The 21,704-nt window shown below is 37.6% G+C and overlaps 3 protein-coding genes and 1 pseudogene across 6 annotated transcripts; 1 reads left to right on the top strand and 3 right to left on the bottom strand.

Annotated features, from left to right (window-relative positions):
- Nucleotides 1-1,466: 1,466 nt before the first annotated feature.
- Nucleotides 1,467-6,302, bottom strand: LOC141818921 (ubiquitin domain-containing protein DSK2b-like). 2 transcript variants are annotated; one of them, XM_074706349.1, is made up of 8 exons: nucleotides 5,938-6,302; nucleotides 3,498-4,253; nucleotides 3,242-3,435; nucleotides 3,042-3,149; nucleotides 2,911-2,969; nucleotides 2,124-2,155; nucleotides 1,909-1,992; nucleotides 1,467-1,808 (listed from the first exon to the last, which is right to left on the bottom strand). In XM_074706349.1, the coding sequence occupies exons 1-8, from the start codon at nucleotides 6,176-6,178 to the stop codon at nucleotides 1,660-1,662; spliced, it is 1,623 nt and encodes a 540-aa protein (XP_074562450.1). In that variant the 5' UTR covers nucleotides 6,179-6,302; the 3' UTR covers nucleotides 1,467-1,659. The 2 variants fall into 2 exon arrangements, with proteins under 2 accessions (XP_074562450.1, XP_074562504.1); XM_074706403.1 differs by having other exon boundaries at nucleotides 1,467-1,805.
- A 362-nt stretch (nucleotides 6,303-6,664) lies between these two features.
- On the top strand, nucleotides 6,665-14,415 carry LOC141819080 (protein LAZ1-like). Of its 3 annotated transcripts, XM_074706476.1 has the most exons (10): nucleotides 6,665-6,821; nucleotides 6,930-7,044; nucleotides 7,178-7,391; nucleotides 7,475-7,531; nucleotides 9,251-9,359; nucleotides 10,721-10,905; nucleotides 10,995-11,083; nucleotides 11,986-12,247; nucleotides 12,654-12,905; nucleotides 13,760-14,415. In XM_074706476.1, exons 3-10 carry the CDS (start codon nucleotides 7,242-7,244, stop codon nucleotides 14,108-14,110), a joined length of 1,455 nt encoding a protein of 484 aa, XP_074562577.1. In that variant the 5' UTR covers nucleotides 6,665-6,821; nucleotides 6,930-7,044; nucleotides 7,178-7,241; the 3' UTR covers nucleotides 14,111-14,415. The 3 variants fall into 3 exon arrangements, with proteins under 3 accessions (XP_074562577.1, XP_074562686.1, XP_074562630.1); XM_074706585.1 differs by having other exon boundaries at nucleotides 6,665-7,023; XM_074706529.1 differs by having other exon boundaries at nucleotides 6,665-7,036.
- A 171-nt stretch (nucleotides 14,416-14,586) lies between these two features.
- On the bottom strand, nucleotides 14,587-16,128 carry LOC141819310 (uncharacterized; annotated as a pseudogene).
- A 1,700-nt stretch (nucleotides 16,129-17,828) lies between these two features.
- LOC141812521 (asparagine--tRNA ligase, cytoplasmic 1-like) lies at nucleotides 17,829-20,917 on the bottom strand. Its single transcript, XM_074700515.1, has 6 exons — nucleotides 20,395-20,917; nucleotides 19,578-20,168; nucleotides 19,141-19,391; nucleotides 18,932-19,061; nucleotides 18,734-18,792; nucleotides 17,829-18,172 (listed from the first exon to the last, which is right to left on the bottom strand). The coding sequence occupies exons 1-6, from the start codon at nucleotides 20,869-20,871 to the stop codon at nucleotides 17,989-17,991; spliced, it is 1,692 nt and encodes a 563-aa protein (XP_074556616.1). The 5' UTR covers nucleotides 20,872-20,917; the 3' UTR covers nucleotides 17,829-17,988.
- Between the last annotated feature and the right edge of the window lie 787 nt (nucleotides 20,918-21,704).

Genomic DNA, 21,704 nt, shown 5'->3' with positions numbered 1-21,704 from the left:
TATAGTTCATTGCATATTTTTGACGAAAATACTTTAAAATTCTCAACTTTCAAAGTATAAATATAATTCGTTAACAATTTTAATCTAGTTACTTTATAACTTAATCCAGCTTATTTCAAGTTTAAAAATATATTTTTTCATGTATATATCATTCTCACAAATTCAACTGTGCTCTTGTCCAAAATGATAATATTTAGCATTTAAGGTTAGTTTTAAAGTAACAAATTAATTATGCCCTATGATGGTAGTGTATTATAACATCACTATTAATTTATATATTTTTTATGGTAATGTATTATGAAATCACTATTAATTTATATATATATTTATATATCTTGTACATGAATTACTCATTTTCATAGTATATTAAATGTGAATTTATGTTTTGAGGCAGAAGCAATAAAATATTATGTATTAAAAAATAACTATTAATTTATAATATTTTCATTGTAACGGTAATGCATTGTTAAATAGCTATTAATTTCTAATATTTTTTATTTTTATTTATTCTAAAATAATTGATAATTTGTCTCATTCAAAATTTATTTATTTTTATATACTATATTGAATGTGAAATTATGTTTTCATTTGAAAATTTATTTGTCACTAAGTTAAACAACTATTAACTTATAAGATATTGAATATGATAATTATGAGCGGAGACTTGTTAGAACCACGATAATGACGATACGTTCGATAAATTATTATAACAAATACAAAATACAAGCAAATTGACTTTCAATGATTACTAGGCTTCGCTACTTAAAATGTTAAGTTCAAAAGAATAATAATTCAATTAACCAAATCTATAGTTTGACTCATTAGCCCACCTCTATATATAAAAGATTGAATTAGATTATTACAATCAAAGGATTTCACATGCTTAAAAATTTTATATGGTGTCGATGGAAAACTTCCAGCGGATTTACAGAAATTTTCCTCCAAATGGGAAGCACAATCAAAAATGCTGGGCGTTTGGGCTGGCCGACCTACGTGCACTTCTCGATTTATCATTTATGTGGGGCCGAATCGGTCACTCTCAGCTGAGATTGAGATTTATCATTTTTTTTAATTAGATTATTAAAATTTCACATGCTTAAAAATTTTATATTGTTGATCCAAAGTTGCCTCTAATCAATTGCAAGTGGGGTTGCCAAAATAGCTATTAGAGCTAGACACAGTTCGAATTTAGTCTTCTCATCGAGACTCGACTACTCAACTGAATCGAAAACTTTCATCATGAGATGCACAATCCTTCCTTCATACCATCACATTGTAGGTAGGAATGTAGGATTAGGTTTGCTACATGACAAATACTACCCACTTGACCAAACTTTTGGTCTAAAATAATTTATAGCAACATAACAACATAACCATAAGATTTACTGATCGCTCGAAGCAAAAAATAAAAAGCTAGCATATGTTAATCAAAGACATTTTGAGACAATAAAACCTGAATGAACGTATTTAGAATGAAAACAAACTTTTAAAATGACGTGTCTGAGCAAAAGATACTGCGACTAGTTTAACAGGGAAGAGATATATGATAAAATCTGAGACATAAGTCATTAGAAGAACAACTGTGCGCATTTGTTGGTGTCTTTGCAAAAATTATGAAGCTGAAACCATCAGTATTGTTCTTTAGCTATGAAGGATCCATCAATGAGGGCTCCTCAAAAGCCAATCAACTGCAGCATGGACGTTTCCATCAGTGGCTTCTAAAGCGCGAATGTTTTCTTGAGTGTCAAAGAAGCCCATTTCCTGTAGCTGAGAAAGCTGTGTTGCATATCGTTCCTCTGGAGGCACTGCTACAAAAAGATAACAATGTATCAAGTATAAATTGTTCGATATGAAGAAATTTATAAATATATATTATAGTATTTTGTTAAGACAGGATAGAAGTGCAACCGCCAGGGTTAGGAGCCCCCGTGCCTGACCCAAGTCCACTAAGCATATTCATCATAAATTCCAAGCCACTGGTGTTGATTGCTCCTGCAGCGAAAGAAGATGATAAATGCAGTTTCTTATTCAAATGCATAGTACTGCAAACTCAGGACTCAAGCTTGAGGCCCACTGGCCAATTCTCAGATATGATGAGCACGTGTCAAGGGATTTCCTTGTACCTGTTGCAGTGGCGCCAGTCTGATTTTGTTCCCTGAAAGAGAAGGCAAGAGCTCTGCTCGGTAAAACGCCAAGGTTTGAAACGGAACTAAAACAATTCTGTGTTCATTTCATTGACCTTCTAACGAATTACTTGATCCTACCCATTATCAACTTATGCTGTACTGGAAGTATTATTAATCTTTATGTATAACAATTATTAGCATCCAGTCAATATAATCATCAAATAAATCGAAGCAACCTATATTTTACACACGATCACTGTCAGCTCAGTAACATTGAGCCTTTAATGAACTGAACTAAGAGATGCAAGTGAAGTAGACAAGTTTGGAAATTTGCTCGAGCTATGCCATCAAAAGAAATATATGGGAGTTTGAAGTACTATGCGTCACATAAAAAAAAAAGAAGGGAAAAACGACTTCCATTTAGTTTTCTCACCATGTATTTGGCAAAATAGTTTTTGCGGTGCAATTTTATAGACATCAAACCAAACGAAATGGTATGGTGAAAGAAACACTGTTGCCAGCGCTCTAACAAAGGCAGCCTAACTCATTTTTGAATTAGAAAGAAACAACAATTATCTATTTGTAAAAGAATATCAAACTTTACAATTCCAATCTTAGTTCTTTAGTGATTTTTGTCATTTGAAAGCAATGCCAGACCATGGAGATACAAGAAACAAATAAGCGAGTATCAGCCTAGAACCAACATTTTTAGATGAGTGATTAAATGATAGTTACTATGGAGAGCACTAGTATTGATGCAGATGAAAACAGTCTCATAACTCACTGGCTTGTTTGCCGCTGGCCACCTGGGGATAAAAGTGTCTGCTGAAATGATAGAAGTTGCTGCATACCAGACAAATAAAGATTTGAGAACAGAACACAAGTAATGTATCAAAGCGTTGCAAATGCATCTACCCGCAGTGTATCAGGAGAAGTAAGCTGCTGAATCAATTCTGGATTCTGCAACATACTGCTAAGCTGAGAGTTGGAACCCAACAAGTCATGGAGTTGTGGACTCAGAACCTGATAGTAAAAAATCAGATAAAATATCAAAAATTGATGGCAACAACGATTCCTTCTCTATAATAATAAGTTTTTTTTTTAAAAAAAAATACCTGATTCATAAACTGAGGGTCAGAGAGGAGACTCTGCGTCATCTGCATAATGGCTGGGTTCTGCATAAGTTGATTGACAAAGGATGGGTCTGGCATTCCACCAGCCATCCTTTCTAATTCTGATAATCCACCAATGCTTGGAGATCTTCCATTGTGAGGAGGAGCTGGTGTGGTATTGGTAGTCTGCACTCCTCCTGAAATTGCAGGAACTTTTAGCATATAACCAACAACACTGCGACAAATAAAAAAGTGTTACCAGTTCTGCTCCATGGGTTTGGAAGTGGGTTACTATTTGGTGAAGACGACTCACTGGTTTGATTGGAACCAGTACCAGGCTGGTCTGGTGTCAGATCTCTAGACTGCACACCACCCTGATTCCCCAAAAGTGCTGCAAATGGATTTTGATCCACATCATTCCCCTCGTTACCTGCCCCTGCTGTAGCATTAAGAAATGGCTCCTGGACAGTTTCATACATTCGCCTAAGCATGTTGAATCCTTCAGGGGACGACTCAATGTTGCTCATAGCTCTATCAGTGCTCCGCATCAATTCTCTCATGAGTTCAGGATTCCTCATGGCTTCCAGAGATTGCCGAAGAGTGCTGGGGTCATTTAGGATGTGCCCGAACTCAGGATTACGGTCAATGATCTCACGCATTTGAGGATTGTTCATTATCATGTTTCGCATCAGGTCAGGATTATTTATCAGACTCTGAACAGCAGGCATATTCATTATTTCCCTCATCATGCTTGGATTTTGCACTAGCTGCTGTCGCATCTGACTAAGATCTGGTAAGCCAAATCCAAGAAGGCCTGATCCAGAACCATTTCTAATGTTACTACCAATGTCAGGAAAGAGTGAGCTTGCAAAATCAGCTCCTCCAAATCCCCCACCTCCATTAGAACCACCACTCTCAACTCCTGAAACTCTATTGGCAGCTGGAGTCACATCAGCAGGTGGATTTTGCAGGATCAAACCATGAACCAAATGAATTGTGTGATCTGACTCCAAGCCTAGTTAAGACAAAAATAAAAGAATAATTTAGAAAATACGAGCAATGATTAGGAAGCAAATTAAAAATGCCAAATTTCAGCTTTAGTGCGGATGAAAAAGTTTGGGTAGTGTCAGGCATTGACAGCCAACATTATGTCTAAGCCTAAGGATCTGAACTGCATTTGTTATAAGGCAAGGTCCCCATGTGTAAGCAACGGGAGAGGTTTTCGATATGCAAAATATTGACCAGAAGGCCATCCAAATCACATCAATACCATGCAATAACCCATATAGTTGAGGCTAACACGGCTTGATCATGATTGAAAAGTGAACTAATCACAACTATAAGCTCATCTACCTGCTGACAAGTAAAATTTAATTTTCACGCAAGAAGAAACAGAACAATGCTATCAGATCAAAATGAACCAGCTGCTACTAACAAATAGCAGTATATAATTCAGAATTCCATTAGAATACAACAATTTATAAAGCATGAGTTCATACGTCTAAAAATAAAAAATGAGGATGGAAAACCTTTTAAATGTACATACAAGTGAGACTGTCAAGTTGCAAAGAGAATGCTGATTTGGTTGAATACTGATAAGATGCTTCACCTACCCAGTTAAGAGTAGCTCATGTACAGGCTAATATGAGGTATTTGACCATAGTAGTAATCTCAAGCGATGACCACTGATGACACCAGGACCGACCTTGTACCTATTGACAATCTCAACCAATTCGCAAGGGGAATGAAATGACTGGTGTCTGAGGTGAGCTTGCTCCCTTTACTGCATTGAGGTTGAAAAGGTTGTCAGGAGAAGTGTCGAAGCACAAGTTGCAGTAACAGCTTAACAGATTCCTCCTAAAGAATTAAGGCAAAGAGGAGAACTCCACTCAACTGGACAAGGACTTGTGAGGCTATGACAGGTTAAGGCTACAACTAAACATAAGGTAGTGGTGGGGCGGAGTAGGCTTTGAAGAATTTAGAAGTTGGAACTCAAGTTACAACAAGTAGAGTGGGAAGTATCTAACTAGCTAATTGACAAAGTTTAAACGCTAAGTAGCCACCCACCTAAGTGTGTTTGCTTCTTTCGAATACGGATTGCTCTTTCATTGGCAGGTAGAATTGGCGGGCATCTATCCCGTGCCATATAGTTGGAGAGAGTACTTCAGAGAGGCCATAATGGCTTATTAAACACTCATCAAGGCAGCTTGTGTTAACAAACAACAACGAACCTTTAAAAAAAAAAGGTGAAAAAAATTGAACATGTTAATGAGATTTAGACGTTTCAACATGATCCATTCAAGTTCCTTATCACAACAAGTATAGATTTTTGTAAGTGTTATTCCTATACACCATCCTTTTAATCCCGATCCTTCATAAATTTCAGAGACGCATTATACTAGCAAGACGAGAAACGAACAAAGTTTTTTTGCATTACACCTTTTTGTTCAGTAGTGAAACGATATATATATTGGACCAAAAAGAATGAGAAGCCATCATCTTTAAGCATTTCAACATTGTTTCAGCATGCGTTATTTATAATTTGTCGCAAGATTCATCCTTCTTTCATACTTAAGCATTATAGTATGCGATTGACAACGGCCATTCAAAGGAACAGAACAACGACCTACAAGTAGACGAGCAAATCATCGGCGAAAACAACAAACATAAGATAGAAATCAAGGAGGAAATCGGTGCACCATAGCTCTTTAGGGTTTTTTCGTCCTTCAAAATCTGGCCTTTGTAAATCAACCGCTGCCGTTCCGCCGGTACGTCGGACTTCTCCGCCAGGAGAACCTTGAAGGCCCCTACCGTGCATTCGAGTGAGGCCTGCATCGAGAGTTTGGACCCGTTGGAGGATCGGACATGGATTGTGACTGCGTCAGCCTCGCCGACGGCGCCCGAGTCGGAGGCGACACCAGGATCGCCGTCGGTGGCCATGAAACCTAGACCAAAGGTGTATCGGATTCCAATTCAAGAACTGGGGGATATAATCGAGAAAAGGAAGCGATCGGTCCTTCGGGTGGCTTGCAAGAGGGGAGAAGGATTTCGCTGCAAGAAGAAAAGATTAATGAAAAGGGAGAAAATGACTCTAATTTTCTTTTATTCCATTTTTATAGTTTCCTCGAAGGGGGATAAGGGCGTGTTTCTCACGTGGCAAGGAAGGAAATCGAAATCGAACTCAAATCATTTCGAATTAAATATAAATTTTCGAATTACATTAAAAAAAATTGTAAATGCACCGCGAAAGTCAGTCCACTCAGCTAACCGTCTGGTCGGAGCAAGATCATGCACATCGTCCGCTCGATCTCTGCCGTCCATCGCACTTTTTTTGGTTCCTTGCCTGCTCCGTTAGATCGCCATCCAACGCTCCATACTTCTCCGTCTCGTCTCTCCGCCCGCTGATGCTCTCCAACGCCGAGCCACCGTAAATTCCGAGCCTGAACTCTTCCGATCGCTTCGCTCCTCTCGCCGTTGCCCATCTCGATCCGCCTCCTGTGTGTCGTCCCCTGAGAATCCTCCCATTCTCCAGCGTGCTTTATCGACGTTGGAGTAGTTATATAGCTGTCTCTTCAATCGAGGGGTTCCCACTTCACAGATTTCTGGAAACATTGCTTATTTTGCCGTTAGTTTCGATTGGATGTGAGATCTCTTTGGTTTCTTCATTGTTGTTTGGTTTTTGAATCTCTAGAGTATTGCTGGTCCTGCGGCACCATCGGAATCCTTGCTGCTGTTCGCGTAGGTTATATCTGACGTCAAATGGATTGTGCCATCGCGGATTAGACGTGGGATTTGTCGGTATAGATGTCAGTTTCTCGTTACTGATTTATGCAGATGTTTCAATCTCAAAGCTCAAGCTTAGGAATGGATCTTTTGGTCGCAAAATTCAATCTTTCTATCACTTTACGCGATTGATGGTACATTTACTGGTTCTTGCAGCACATTGATTGAATTATGCGCAGAGACTGTGAGATACCAAGGCAGTTGAGAGTTGTTTTACATAATGGGTCCGATAGAGAAGCTTTACCTAAATCTATTATCTTATTCCTCACCCGGATGGGCCGCGGCTATTGGTGGTGCCTTGGTTGTTATCACGCTGTTTCTTTCCATGTTCCTTCTATTCCAACACCTCTCATCATACAAAAATCCAGAGGTTCTGCATATTCTTTTCATCGGCTGGTTTACTGAATTTTGCTTCATATAGTTGTTCTATAACCTTACTTTTTCCTGCTGCAGGAGCAGAAGTTTCTAGTTGGTGTCATCTTAATGGTCCCTTGCTATTCAGTTGAATCGGTAAGTTCTCTACTCACTAAATGATACAATTTGGTGAATCTTAATCTATTCTTGCTGTGCCATTTAGTTTATAAGGCCAGCAATTGGTGAAACATGGGTTTTTTGTGTGTTGGTAAAATGAAAAAAAAAACATTTTTTGGAGCACATAATAGGAGCATATATGAGTAATAAATTTGGTTTCACATTAATATATTACCGCAAAGTGAACGTGGACTTGACCACAAGTTCTTTTGATGCTAAGTGCTTGCATTTAGGGTGATATATGCTTGCATTTAGGGTGATATATACTTGCTAAGATGTAGTATTGCTGAATATTACACAAGCATGGTTGTAAAATGGTATGTGATGAGACCTTCAACACTTGAATGGAAGTCAATATTGTATGTGATATAGTTTCCACATCAATAGGAGTCCATTAAGGGAAGCCAATTGGAACTTAATGAAACTTCAAGTATTTATATGTCAGTTAAATTGAGACCTTACGGATGTTTTCATTTATTAATTTCCATTTTTGTTCAATCAATATATTATATATATAATGATAATGAATGCTTTTAGAAAAAAAGTTTATTGGGCATAGCATTTTATGAAACTCTGGTAAATGATTATTGCACAGTGCAGAAAGCAATAAATAGTTGTTTCATGCTTTCTAAATAATTTAAAAGTTGAATTCTCAGAAGCTTAGTACATTAATTCTTTTTGGCAAGTCTTTGTAATATATGAATATTTTGGAGTATTTTATGTTCATTGAATGTGGAAATTTAATTGTAATTCATACTTGATGCATGATGAATGTGAGTATTATTATTTCTTCTGAAGTTATTGAGGTGTCCACATTCATGACGCCAGCATATGACAGTTGTTAGTCAAAATTTGGTGTTCGATAGAACTATTTAACATATTTACTAATCAACAATGTTTTTCCAATACATTAATAACTGTAAGTTGATTCAAAGAATGCGGTTTAAGTGCTTTACCTCAACTTATAAGTTGCCACCCATTCTCTCCTCCCTCTCTCTCACACACACACGTTGATGATGTTTGATTCTTTTTCCATGAAATATTTGGTATATTGAGTTGACATTTAGGCTCTTTAATTGATGTGTGAACACAATGAAAATGTCTTCACATACATTTCTCATATGCTTATTGATTGGTTTTCAACACATGGTATTTGCTTGTTGATGACATTGATATTCTTGTTCATTCTTTGGAGTTTTCTACAGTCTGAAATTTTGGTGTGTTTTCATATATGTCATTTTCTTGTTTTATTTGTTTTATTTCTTTTGTGGGCAAGCAAGCAATTGGTGGTGGGTTCTAAGGTTGATTCTTTTAGGACACATAATTAAATTTCCAGTTGTTGCATAATTTTGCATATCAGAATATCAACCTTCCAGCCCCTAGGATGTTCTCGTGGCATTGTGGATTCTTTAAGCAGTTTGCCATCATAGTGAAAACATTTTCACATATATTTCTTAATGTTGAGTATAAATTGGTTTTCCCTAGCCAAGTGTGCTAAATATTGATTAACAATGATGTTAATATTCTTGTTCATTCTTGGGAATTTTCTCAAGATTTTTGCTATAATTTTATTCCAGTCTGGACTTTTCCTTTGGTTCGATTCGTTTCCAGGAAGTATTTGACATGTTGAATTGCAGCCAAATTATCAATCTGTGTTTCATTAAAAACATTGCTGAGTTGTTTGTTATTTGAATTTAGTATGTATCACTGGTGAATCCGTCTATCAGTGCTGATTGTGAGATTCTGCGAGATTGTTACGAGGCCTTTGCCATGTATTGCTTTGGAAGATACCTTGTTGCTTGCCTGGGTATGCGTCTATCACAATGAAAATTCTTCTATATAATCTGATTATATTCCTCATGCCTTGAAAATTTTATTCATGCATAAATGCAAAATAGTTGTGATTTTTCTCTTTCTAAGTAGCAATATGTCAAACTGTATTGTCAGTGGATTATTTGGATTTAGTTAGGCTGGAGATCTCAATATGCTAACATTTAAATCATGTTTAGTATAGAACAGAAATGTCTCTTTTGCTTATTTGCTATGAGATTCTTATAGTCACCATTCTGGGATCTGACTGAAAACAACTGATAATTACATCAACTTTTTGTTATTCTTTCTCTTGGTTTGTTTCATTGCATTCGAACAATAACTTTTGCACCCATATCAGATGAAAATTGAATTGGCAAAAACTGAGGAAAGATTTTCCCCTCTCTTCCTTCTCTCTATTTCTAAGGAAATGGAAGTAAGGTACCATTAGAGAAATCTTTCTCACTTTGTTTCCATTTCTGTTTTTCCCAGGTAAGAAACACACATTTTATGCTCTCCAATCATAGAAGACATACTTCCATTCAAGTTGAATTTTTTTAAAGCAATATCTCTAGTTTGTAATTACTGATATTAACTGATTGCTACATGTTCAGTAGTGATATCTCAAAATTTTATGGATAACGACAAATCTATGTTTTTGAACACTAAACTCTTTCTTACTCTACCTTGATTATTATACTTGTTTTTGCATTTATCAAGGTGTCAATTGAAATCTAATGCTAGCAATATTCTAGTGCAGTTATGGGTGCCACTACATTGCATCATTTATTTATTTACCAAATTCGTCAGTTCTTGCATAATTATTCAGTTAGATAACTTGTTTGATATTTCTTATTTGGTTTGCATAATGATCTCATTCAAGTTGAAGCCAGAATTGTTTCTTATTGGCTAAGATTTAATTAGTTCATGCATGAGAGAAAATTTTTGTTGCTTTTGGTTTATTGGCAGAAATCTTATAGGAAAATTAGAATTCTAATTGATCAACTTCTTGTTAACATTAGTTTGTAACCAGAAAGATTTATATGTTTCTGCATGATGGATGCATGCTAGAATACAAATCATATCAATTAAGCATTTGGCCATGTCATCAAATTGCTCCTTTCTTTTCACTTTTTTGCATGAAATAGCCAGGTTTTTCTGCTTAGCACCATTTTTAATGTAATTTTGCCTGTTGAAACTATTATTAGATCAATTTTGCCTGTTGTAACCATGATATTTTATTAGATCTAGCTATCATTATATCTCAAAAACATGTCGTAATTTGACATGAGCATGCATTGTGCTTTCCTCATCAGGATTTTGCTATTATTTCTGATTATCTCCCCTGCTCTGCTGTAGGTGGTGAAGAGAGAACAATTGAATTTTTGAACAGACAAGGTGGTGTTACCTCCAAAACAACCTTACTAGAGAATGTTTCTGAGAAGGGAATAATAAAGCATCCTTTTCCAATGAACTATTTTTTGAAACCATGGAAACTAAGCGAGTGGTTTTACCAGAGTATCAAGATTGGAATTGTTCAATATGTAAGCTTTTTCTGAATGATTGTTAGATTTCTCTTTTTAACAGATGAATTAGTTCACCCTACTCCCCTACTCCTGGTCATTTCATACAGATGATAATAAAAACTTTTACTGCGATTTTAGCTGTGGTTCTTGAAGCTTTTGGAGTATATTGTGAAGGAGAGTTTAAGTGGAACTGTGGGTAAGTCAAGTCCAAGTTGAGATTGTGGCTTAATGATATATGTGTGGTACTTGTCTCTTTTCATGTATTTTTAAAGTTAAACTAGCATTTCAATTTAGATTAGTAAACAGCTTTGTTATAAGCTGGATAACCAATTGCCTTCCCCAAGTTGGTTGACACAGAGTTCCAAGTTGGATGCATCAAAATTGTCAATTTATGAGAGCAATTATAATGCATGACTACATGTAAATCTTATAAATATTCTTTCTTTTTTCATCATCAATTGTCAATCTGGAGTATGATACCTTTTGTGGTAGATATTTAGCAAAATGAAAATCATACAGGTTAATGGAGCATGTCATCATCAAATTAGAATATGCTTATTAAAACTTCTCTCTTCCAGAAAAGGATACTTGTTGCTATGTGAAATATAACTGTTACAACCCTAAATGACTAGAAGAATACAGCATGTCAAAATTCTAGAAGCCATGTAATTGATAGGCGTTCATATCTTGGAATGAGTCATTATATATATAATAATATTTTAAAAGAAATGCATTGCTTTCAGTCACATATTGGTTATTGAATCTGATAGAATTGAACTCTTGGCCTTAAGAAATACAATCAAACTTGTTTTGAGATGGGTACCTATAAGAGCAACGTTGTTCAGCTTGATGAAGAAAGCTAATATTGGCACTACCAGTCATAGGGCAGAAACAATGTTTCTTCTCTCCCGTTATTCTGATGGGTATGGCCACCTCATAATTTCTAACAACTATGAACAATCATCTGATTTTCAATGCATTAATTTAAAGAGGGAACAAATCTATCCTATCTAAAAATCTCATCTTTTTTTTTTGTATCTCTTGGCTGATGTTGTTTATTTAACATGAAAAACCTCTGATCTCATCTTAATTTTGTAGGTACCCCTATATGGCTGTAGTTCTCAATTTCAGTCAGTCTTGGGCATTGTATTGTTTGGTCTTATTTTATGCTGCTACAAAGAATGAACTAGCTCATATAAAGCCACTCGCCAAGTTCCTGATGTTCAAATCAATAGTTTTTCTAACATGGTGGCAAGATGTGGCGATTGCCCTACTTTTTAGTTGGAATTTATTTGAAAGTCCTATAGCTCAAAATTTGCAGTTTAAATCAAGTGTACAGGACTTCATTATTTGTATGGAGGTAATCCTGTCTTATATTTAATCTAATACATGATACATTACCATATCTATAAATATGCTATTTGAGATACTGAAATTGCACTGAAGCAATGTGTTAATTTTCCTAGTCCATAAAACTGGTTCATGTTTATTTATGGTAAATTTGTTGGTTAAAGATAAGAATTTTCACTTATTTTCTTCTGGAGGATCACTATTTTTTAAGAAGTGGAAAGGAATTGATTATGGATGCTGTATTATTTGTTGATTATGTTCTTTTGTGTATATTTTCTGTTGATCTATGCTGTTCCTTATCTTTTGAAAGTTGTCTTTCAGGTGACTCATTATCTGTAAAAAGCCTTATACTTGAATTCCTGCATTAAAGACTACTATCTAGATAAAAATCTAATAGATTAGTTATTCCAGTACAGATGTTTATTGCTTCGATTGTGCATCTCTACGTGTTCCCTGCTGAACCATACAAGCTAATGGGTGAACGAATTACTAGTGGCGTGGCTGTTCTTGGTGACTATGCATCTTTAGATTGCCCTTTAGACCCTGATGAGGTCAGGGACAGTGAACGACCAATAAAGCTTAGGCTGCCCCAACCTGATCTTGCTAGCAAGAGTTCTACAGCTATTAGAGAAAGTGTTCGAGATGTATTTGTTGGAGGAGGAGAATATGTAAGTTCCACATTCACTCTGATTACTGCATTCCACTAATATTCTTGTTGATTTTCTCCCGTAAGAATTCTGATCTGATCAGGCCTTGACTTGGCCAAAGAAATATTTTGTCATTTCAATAGAATAAATGAGGTGCCAACCCCACCTAGTGGGATAAGACTGTTATTATTGTAGTAAAATAATGAGGTAAAGATTCAAAAAGGTTTTGAGAAAGAAAAGGAAGGAGAAATATGGTAGTTCTTATGATTGCATCTTTAGAGCACTTTTATCTCATCACTGTTTCCACTCCAATATCCCTGTTGAAAACACGGGCTTTATATATATATTCTCATTTTTAATAGTTACAATTCAGGTGTGGGTGGATTCTGTGCTTCATAGCTTCATTTAATTGGCTTAAATTCAAAGTACAATTTGATTAGATAGTTATTATTGCTTTTTTTTGACACAAGCAGGATCTGAACTCCTACATATGTCATATTAAAGTTGACTGGCTAATTATTTATCTCAAAAATTTGAGCTATTAGATAAAAAAGTAGTTAGCCAATCAATATAACAACATCCAGATGCATTCTTTGTTATCTACTTGCATCATACAAACATCTGTTTACTCGCATCTTATTTCGTGGAGAAACACTCCAAGAATCTCATATTGTCTAAGAGAGCAATCACCCTTTTGATCAGATGAAGTGGTACCCTTCAGCAAGGACATGACTTAATTGTCATAGATGAAGCATAAAAACTGATATTAGAATTGAGATATCTCGTCTGCTTATTAGCTCCTATTGTGTGGAAAATTTGTGCAAGTGAAGTCGACGCCAATTCTTTTTACATGATCCTGCATTTTTCTTTTCCAGATTGTGAATGATCTAAAGTTTACAGTCACACATGCAGTGGAACCCATGGAGAAGGGTTTCACACGATTCAATCGGAAGCTTCACAGATTTTCAGAGAACATAAGAAAGCATGAAAAGGGAAAGTTAAAAACCAAGGATGACAGTAGTATGGGTTCATCTTCGCTGGCTAAGCGAGTTCGTGGAATCGACGACCCGCTCTTGAATGGAAGTGTTAGTGACAGTGCGGCCAAGAGAGGAAGAAGACAAGTAGAAAAATCCGGGCATAAAAGTGCAGAAAGTGGAGGAGAAAACAGTGACACTGGCCATGGTGGGTTTGAGGTGCATGGAAGCAGGTGGATCACTAAGGACTGAGGAGCCAACTTCTCTTCGCCTGGGATTTAGTTGGATATGTCCAACAACACATGAATACAAAAATCACATCTTTCTTGGGCTAAATGTGGAAGAAGCAGCTATTTTAACTACAAGAACTCTTCCTGTTTCCTCCTTGGATAGCTTCAGTAGAGAGAAAAGCTGCGCAGGCTCATACACCTCGGATATCTGGCACTGTTAAGCACTGCCTTTCAGATCTCTTGATGTGCATTATAAGGGCATTTGGATCAACAAATTTCCTTCCCAGTAACAGAAATATTTATGCCATACAACTTCAGAATTTGCAAGTGCTGTTGCATTGGTATTGTGTTTCTTTGCTTTTTTGCCTGCTGCGTTCTTAAGAATTGTTGCCAGCAATTAAAATAACATCAGAATTGAGATCTGTATTCTCTTTGGTAGAATAACTCAGTTTGAAGCTTGAAACCTCTAAAAATCTTATGGGATATAGAACAATTTGTCGCAAAGACCTTGGGAGGAGAATTTCTTCTCTTTTTTCCTTTTTATAGTTTTTCTTTTAATTTTTTAACTCACTTTGATAACTTTGCAGTGCTTTTGAGGATGGGGCTTATTTGATTTTGGCCAACATTTAGCTGAAAAATTCAATGACAACAAAATTGACTTCTAACTCGGTCATCCAAATCAAACTCCTGCATATTGTACAGATAAGTTCAATTCTAAGATAGTCAACTGAACTCTCACAATCTTTAATCACCCTTGAACCCGAGAAAAATCTTCTACGTATGAAAGAACATCAGCAATTTTGTGTTTTGCGCAAGTAGTTTCTTTGTACGGGGAGATTCAATGAATCAAAGCATAGAAATCACAAATGCTCCCAAAAAAACCACTGTTCATTTATCATCCGTTTCAGATTTCTTTTATTATAAGAAAATAAGTAGATTTTTAGAAGAGGAAATTTTAATCGAGAGAAGACGCAAAAATCTTTGGAATCCAGATCAGTTCTTGAAAACCTGGATCAAGAGAGTGAATTGAGACGCACCTTTTGCCATCTCCTCCTCCCACCACAGCGTGCTTTCCATGGCGCTCCTAGTCCGGAACATGAAGGTTGCGCCGCTGCTGGAGGCGGAGGCCGAGGGCGATCCCTTGAACCACCAGTCGTGGACGTCCCAGAGAACGTCGATAGTCGATCCGTCGAGGTAGATCGTCCGATTTCCTCTAAAGTTCAACTTGACCTCCCTCACGTCAATCAACCTCTTCCGATCCACGCAGAAGTAGAGCTCGCCGGCGTCCCCTGTGGCGGCCTGCTCGCTCTCTCCCTCTCCCCCCTTGCACCGCACCATCACCTCGTGCTCGCTGCCGCCGTCGCGGAAAACCGCCTTGGTCGAGTAGTGGGTGGCGCCAAACACCCGCTCGCGCCGGGCGTAGAGCACGGCGCAGTATTCGGCAGCCCGCGGCGGGTGTTCCATGCGTTCGACGAAATGCCCGCTCAGATCTCCGAGCTGTAGAACCAGCTCCTGGTCGGCAATAATCACGAGGTAAAAGTCCTTCGCCGGATCCGGCGCCGCGCCGGCGAACTTGGCCGCGGAGACGTCCCAGTGGAGGTTGCAGGCGGCGGCCCCAGCCGAGAACGCCCGGCTTCCCTTCTTCCTGCGCAGTATCACGCGGTGGGTGGCGGAGCCCTCGATATCGATGGCAACGGAGAGGAAGGCGTCGCCGGAGGCGATCCGGCGCCAGGTTAGTTCGATGCGGAGCTGCTTGCGGGAGGAGAGGGTCGCACCGTAGGAGCAGCAGACGGTGTTCTCCGACTGGGGCGGAGAGGGGCTGAGTCCGCCGCCGGAGCCGAAGCCGGAGCCGGAGCAGGTGGATTCGGCGACCTTGACGGCGTGGTGGCCGAAGCAGGCGACCATGTCTCTCATCGGATTTGGAGGAGTTAATGTTCGTGGTGAATTGGTGGAGATGAATGGCTTCTAAAGTCGAAAAATGGAGGAAGAATAATTTATTGGTTGATTTCAAACTCCCACCAACGCTTAAAAAGAAGAGCCGAGGGAAGTTGGAGAGGGACCGACTTGGAATCGACTTTATTGCTGATGTCATTAAAAAAAAGCCAAATATTAAAAATATTAAATTCAACTAATTCGAAATTTTATTTTGACTTTTTCAAACCATTTATAAAAAAAGGTCCAATTGGATGCGGGTCTCTGTTGTGGTTGTATTAAATAATAAACAGATACCAGCGAATGAGCAAACGACACATGGAATTTAAAGACAAATATCAAATGGATTTTAATGGTAATCGAACCGATTCGTGGAAGTACAGAACATTTTTTATAAAAAAATCTGAAAGGATAAATTGTACAAACAGAAGGAAATGGACATTTTATGCTTTTGGTATTTGCTTTTGAAAGAATAAATCATTATTGTTTATTAAATCACGCTTTGTATAATTTTTTTTTCTAAATTATTTTTAAGAAACTTAGAGTAACTATAAAAAATTTGAAGAAAACCCAAACATTTAATTGTAGTCTAGAAATACATGAAATTCTGGTATAACAAACATTTAATGTTATAAACATCCGTGTGTTATTTTTTTGGAGTGTGATTCACGCTAAACTCAAAACCCAAATATGAAGGCGTGATTTGGTAAAATGGCAAAAGCACATTAAAGAAGAAAAAATTGAATTTCTAGTCCAATAAACCGGTCTGATCCTGACATTAAACCACTTGACATATATTCCGGTCGTTTTAATGGTTAGATTACAGGTAGAAACCCACTGTCTTGGAAACTTTCTCCACTTGAAAAAAATCAGGAACACGCGGTCAACGAAAATGATAAATAGAACAATAAAAAGACAAATAATATCATTCATGAATATGCTTATTTAAAATTATTTATGGGAAGAAATTGCAGATAATCATACTATCAAATTGATTGACATGACGTGGTGTCTACGTTCATCTCTTTTTCTGACTTTTATTTTACACTCGAAGACAAAAATAAATAAATCAATAAAATGTCCTCTTAAACTTTGTCAAACTGCGACCCTTTGCCTAATCCTATTTCCTACGAGGAAGAGAACAACAAAACAAGAAAAGTGAAACAATTTTGCAAAGTCTGAAGAGCAAAATGAAAATGTTAGCAAAATTTCAAGAGGACAGTAATTCTCTGTGTTCTTTCAATTCCATGAGATTATTCCACACTAGAATGGGGAAGGGATAAGGTGGTCAGACTCAGGGCGGTAAAATGAGAAGACCAGAGAAAGAGATTCATGCACTCTTCACGCGTGCAGTGGAAGTCATAGAGGATCACCCAATGAAAAGGTAGCCACTCCACTCAACCGGAGATGGCAGGATGTCCACAAATGATGAAATAACTTCAAACAGTCATCATCAGGTTCTACCAAGGCTGACAATAAGAAATTCAATTCACACTCGTGATTCAAAAGAGATGAAAAATGAAATGACACTATTAGATGCACCAATAAGATTGATCAAGCTTATATTCCTTGTGCTCGTTATAGTTTAACTAGTTGGCACGTTCCATTTGACTAACATCATCGAAATCAGAATCAAACTAAATGAATTAATAGATATAACAGTTTGGTTAGGTTGGGTTGGACGGAACAGTAGCCCCCATTATGTCCAGGAGTAGGTTTTGATGTTTTGAATAAACAACAGCCAGAAGTTTCAAGATTAAGTATAGATGGCAAGCTTTAGTTAAAATTAAACAAACAAATCCAACAACTGATGAGAAAAAATCAGTATTTCTGAGATTGATATGAAGATAACATCTATTCTTAGGTTTAGTATGAGATTTCCCTATACTAGGCACAAATAAAATCCATCCGTTTAAATAACATAACGATAAGCAATGATGATACCAGTAAGAGAAGACAATGGGATAATCAAAGATCAGCCCTTCCTGGATATCTTGGAAAAGGTATAACATCTCTGATGTTGTCTATGCCAGTGGCAAAAAGAATCATGCGTTCAAAACCCAAGCCGAATCCACTGTGTTTGACGGTGCCAAAACGTCGGAGATCTAGGTACCATTCATAAGGCTCAAGAGGCAACCCTGAATCTTCAATTCTGAAAAAGCAGATCAAACAAGGCCCAATAAACTTCAACAAAACAAATGAAGAGAAGTAAACAAGCTAAAAGTGGAAGAATATTCTGACCAGGTGCAACAATAGTGCACTTTTCAAATTTCTAAAAGCATGACTTCACTGAAGAATCCAGTCAGTCATAATGCAAACATATCTTCTCACTCATACACATGCATAGAAGACAAATCTTGTGAAATTTAATTTCAAAGCATGAAACATCCTAGAAAGAAAAATGGAGGGATATTCTAATTTTGCCTAAAATTTTGAATTTCCTCGTGAACAATAGAAAGTGATTATGAGACTTCAACATTGAAAAATAACCCTGACAGATCTCATGCCCAGTCATGCATCCAACATGATTAATGGAGTTGGTTCTAGCCTCCAAACTCTTTGGAATCATGATTTTAAAGAAACAAATAAATAAATGTATACATGATAAATTTTAAATGAAAAAGGAAGAAATAAATATCACACATGTAATGTTCAAGCATACTAGTTGACCACAGCTAAATACAACTGAATATTTAAATTTAACTATCTGTACCTTTTAGTGAGGATCTCTAAACGCTCCTCTCTTTGGCTTCCTCCAATCAGTTCACCAACCTAAAAACAACAAATTTACCAATAACATGAATGTGATTGCAAGAGAACTTTAAAGTAAAATAAAAATAGGTGGATGACACACAAAATGAGGAGGAAAAGTTTCAGTTGGAAGGAAAAATGCACCAAATGGAAGGCATACCTTGGGCACAAGCACATCCATAGCTGCTACTGTCTTTTGATCATCATTGAGCCGCATATAAAATGCTTTAATGCCTCTTGGATAGTTATATACAATGACTGGCTTTTTGAATATCACCTCTGTCAAATACCTAAACAATGTGACAGATTGTCAACCCTTTGAACCTTCCAGACAACTTTAAATATGCTTTGCAACAATGTTATTTGTACCTTTCATGTTCTGATGCTAAATCAACTCCCCATTCCACCTTGTTCTCAAACTTCCTGTCTGTCACATTGGCTAGAAGCTCTACAGCTTTGGTGTATGAAACGCGCTCAAATGGCATAGATGCAACAAGCTTCAAACGCTCTATAGCTGTCTTATCATAGTTCTTGACCATAAATTCCATGTCTTCCAAACAATTATCAAGTAACCATTGACAAAGAAATTTCACATAGTTCTCAGCATAGTTCATATCATCCTGCAGTTAAGAAATTACAACCAACTCACTAGAATCTAGATTTTATATATAACTTTACTGCAATAATAAGCAACAAGCAGAACTAGAAACAAATATCAAATCTGTGTAAGAACACTAGTGATTAGCACTAGACTGCAAAACATCAAGTTTCCATCACTAGAATAACAAAATATTCAAATATTATACCTCCAGATTAGCAAATGCTATCTCTGGTTCAACCATCCAAAATTCAGCCAAATGTCGTGATGTGTGGGAGTGCTCTGCTCGAAAAGTTGGACCAAAGGTATACACATTTCCAAGAGCACAAGCATATGTCTCAACCTGAAGTTGACCAGATACTGTAAGAAAAGCTTGGCGCCCAAAAAAATCAGTTGCATAATCAATCTTTCCATCCTTCTGAAGAAGCCCAGGTTTCAAATTAAATCTTTCTTCAAGCTTTGATGCATTTTCCTTTGCCTTGTTTAGCTCAGCAACAGAAGCAACTATCTCTTCCTTGCTAGAGTTTGATGATTTTAGTACTGAGACAACTTCTCCTTTTTCTTTGACAAGAAGCTTAGCAGCCTCAACATCAGATTTTGATGGCGGAGGATTCTGTTGCAAGTCTTTCGCCAACTTTTCAGCATCACTAAATAGTGTGGTAACTTGGAACATCTCACCAGCTCCCTCACAATCACTCGTGGTGATTATAGGAGTATGTATGTACCGAAATCCATTTTGCCTGAAGAATGTATGGGTTGCATAAGCCAGTTCATCTCTAATTCGAGCAATCGCAGATATCTGCAACAATTAATTGGGAACAAATAACAAGAACATCAAAATGGAGCAATTAGCAGAGAAACACATTGTATAAAAAGGGCATTTGAGAAAAAAAAAATGGTACTTAATATGACAACCAATAAAAACAAAATTTCAGACAGGAATTGCATTTATGTGGTTTTAAATTTCCATAATCGAGTACAGACTAGAACAGGAAATAGAGAAACAAACATGATAAATTGAATACCGTGTTGGTGCGGGCGCGGAGATGCACGAAATCACGAAGAAACTCGAGCGTAAGCCGCGTCTTTGGAAGGGGGTACTTCGCCGGATCCACCGGCCCGACCTCGAGCACCTTCTCCACCCTGAGCTCGACTCTCTGCTTAGTACCCTCGGGCGGCTTCTTGAGCTCGCCCTCGACCAGCACGGAGGTGCCGGTGGGCACCAGTAGGGACAAAGGGTACACCGCCGCGTCGACGATCACCTGGAGGTTCGCGAGGCAGGAGCCGTCGTTGAGCTCGAGGAACGCGAAGGATCCCTTCCCCTGCTCGCGCCCAGTCTTGACCCAACCGCCGACGACGACCTTCCTGCCGACGAGGTCCTCGATCGCGCCAGCGACAATCGACTTGATGAAGGTGCGGGGGCGAGAGAGCTCCAGGGCGGGGTCAGCGGAGAGGGAGGCCGCCTCCAATTCGCGCACCGGTGGATCAGCTACGGCGTCCATTTTGGGTCGGTGGCGGCTAGGGTTTTGGTGGGAAGTACGGGGCAGTGTGGCGGAAGGAGCTTTATAGAATTTAGACCTTACGACACTACGAGATCGAGGCCCGCAGGTATAAGATTCTATCCAAGAAAAAAAAAAGATTCTGATTCGATGGCCGATGGGTTGCTGTTGGGGGTGTCGTCGTTCAGTCAGCCAGGCGTTTTGCTTGGGGGCAAATATAGAAAAACCTAACCTGAAGTTAAGAACATAATTGATGCTCTTGCATGCGTTCTTGATCAAATAACCCTACAATTGCATTTCAAATCTACATAAACCCCAAAATATGAGTAGTGGTATTATTAAATCTATCATTATAGTAAATATGGAAGCAAGCTCTCGTTTAGATGAATCCCAGTTTTGAACATAGAACCTTAATAATAACTTTAAAAGTCTACCAATTCTGTACGTTATCTTGAGATTTCCGTATTAAGGTTTCATCATAGTCAGAAAACTTAAGCGAGAATGTATCTCAGATTTCCGTATTTTAATTGATGGTTAGATGAACGTGTTTCACACAATGTTAAGGCGCAGGTTTCATAAATGAAAACAGCAGCAGCAAAAAGCGCAGATTTACTTATATGCTTCACTTTTATCTATTTTATTCCACTAGGTAAATATTGACAACTTTTTCAAGCATAACCTGCTTTTCTAACAAACAGAAATATCTTTCTATTCTCACAAGATAAAGAGTCGAATCCAAATTCATATGATATAAAACGGGCAAGTGAAGTAATCTATGTAGGAACTATACTGTTACAAACAACCCTACCCACCTGCTGTTTAACATCTAAATAGCG

The sequence above is a fragment of the Curcuma longa genome, chromosome 1 (genome assembly GCF_044706935.1).
Source record: "Curcuma longa cultivar G26 ecotype Majalengka, Jawa Barat chromosome 1, ITB_CL_G26_1.1, whole genome shotgun sequence".
NCBI lineage: Eukaryota > Viridiplantae > Streptophyta > Magnoliopsida > Zingiberales > Zingiberaceae > Curcuma > Curcuma longa.
This window is presented reverse-complemented; position numbering and strand designations above follow the sequence as displayed.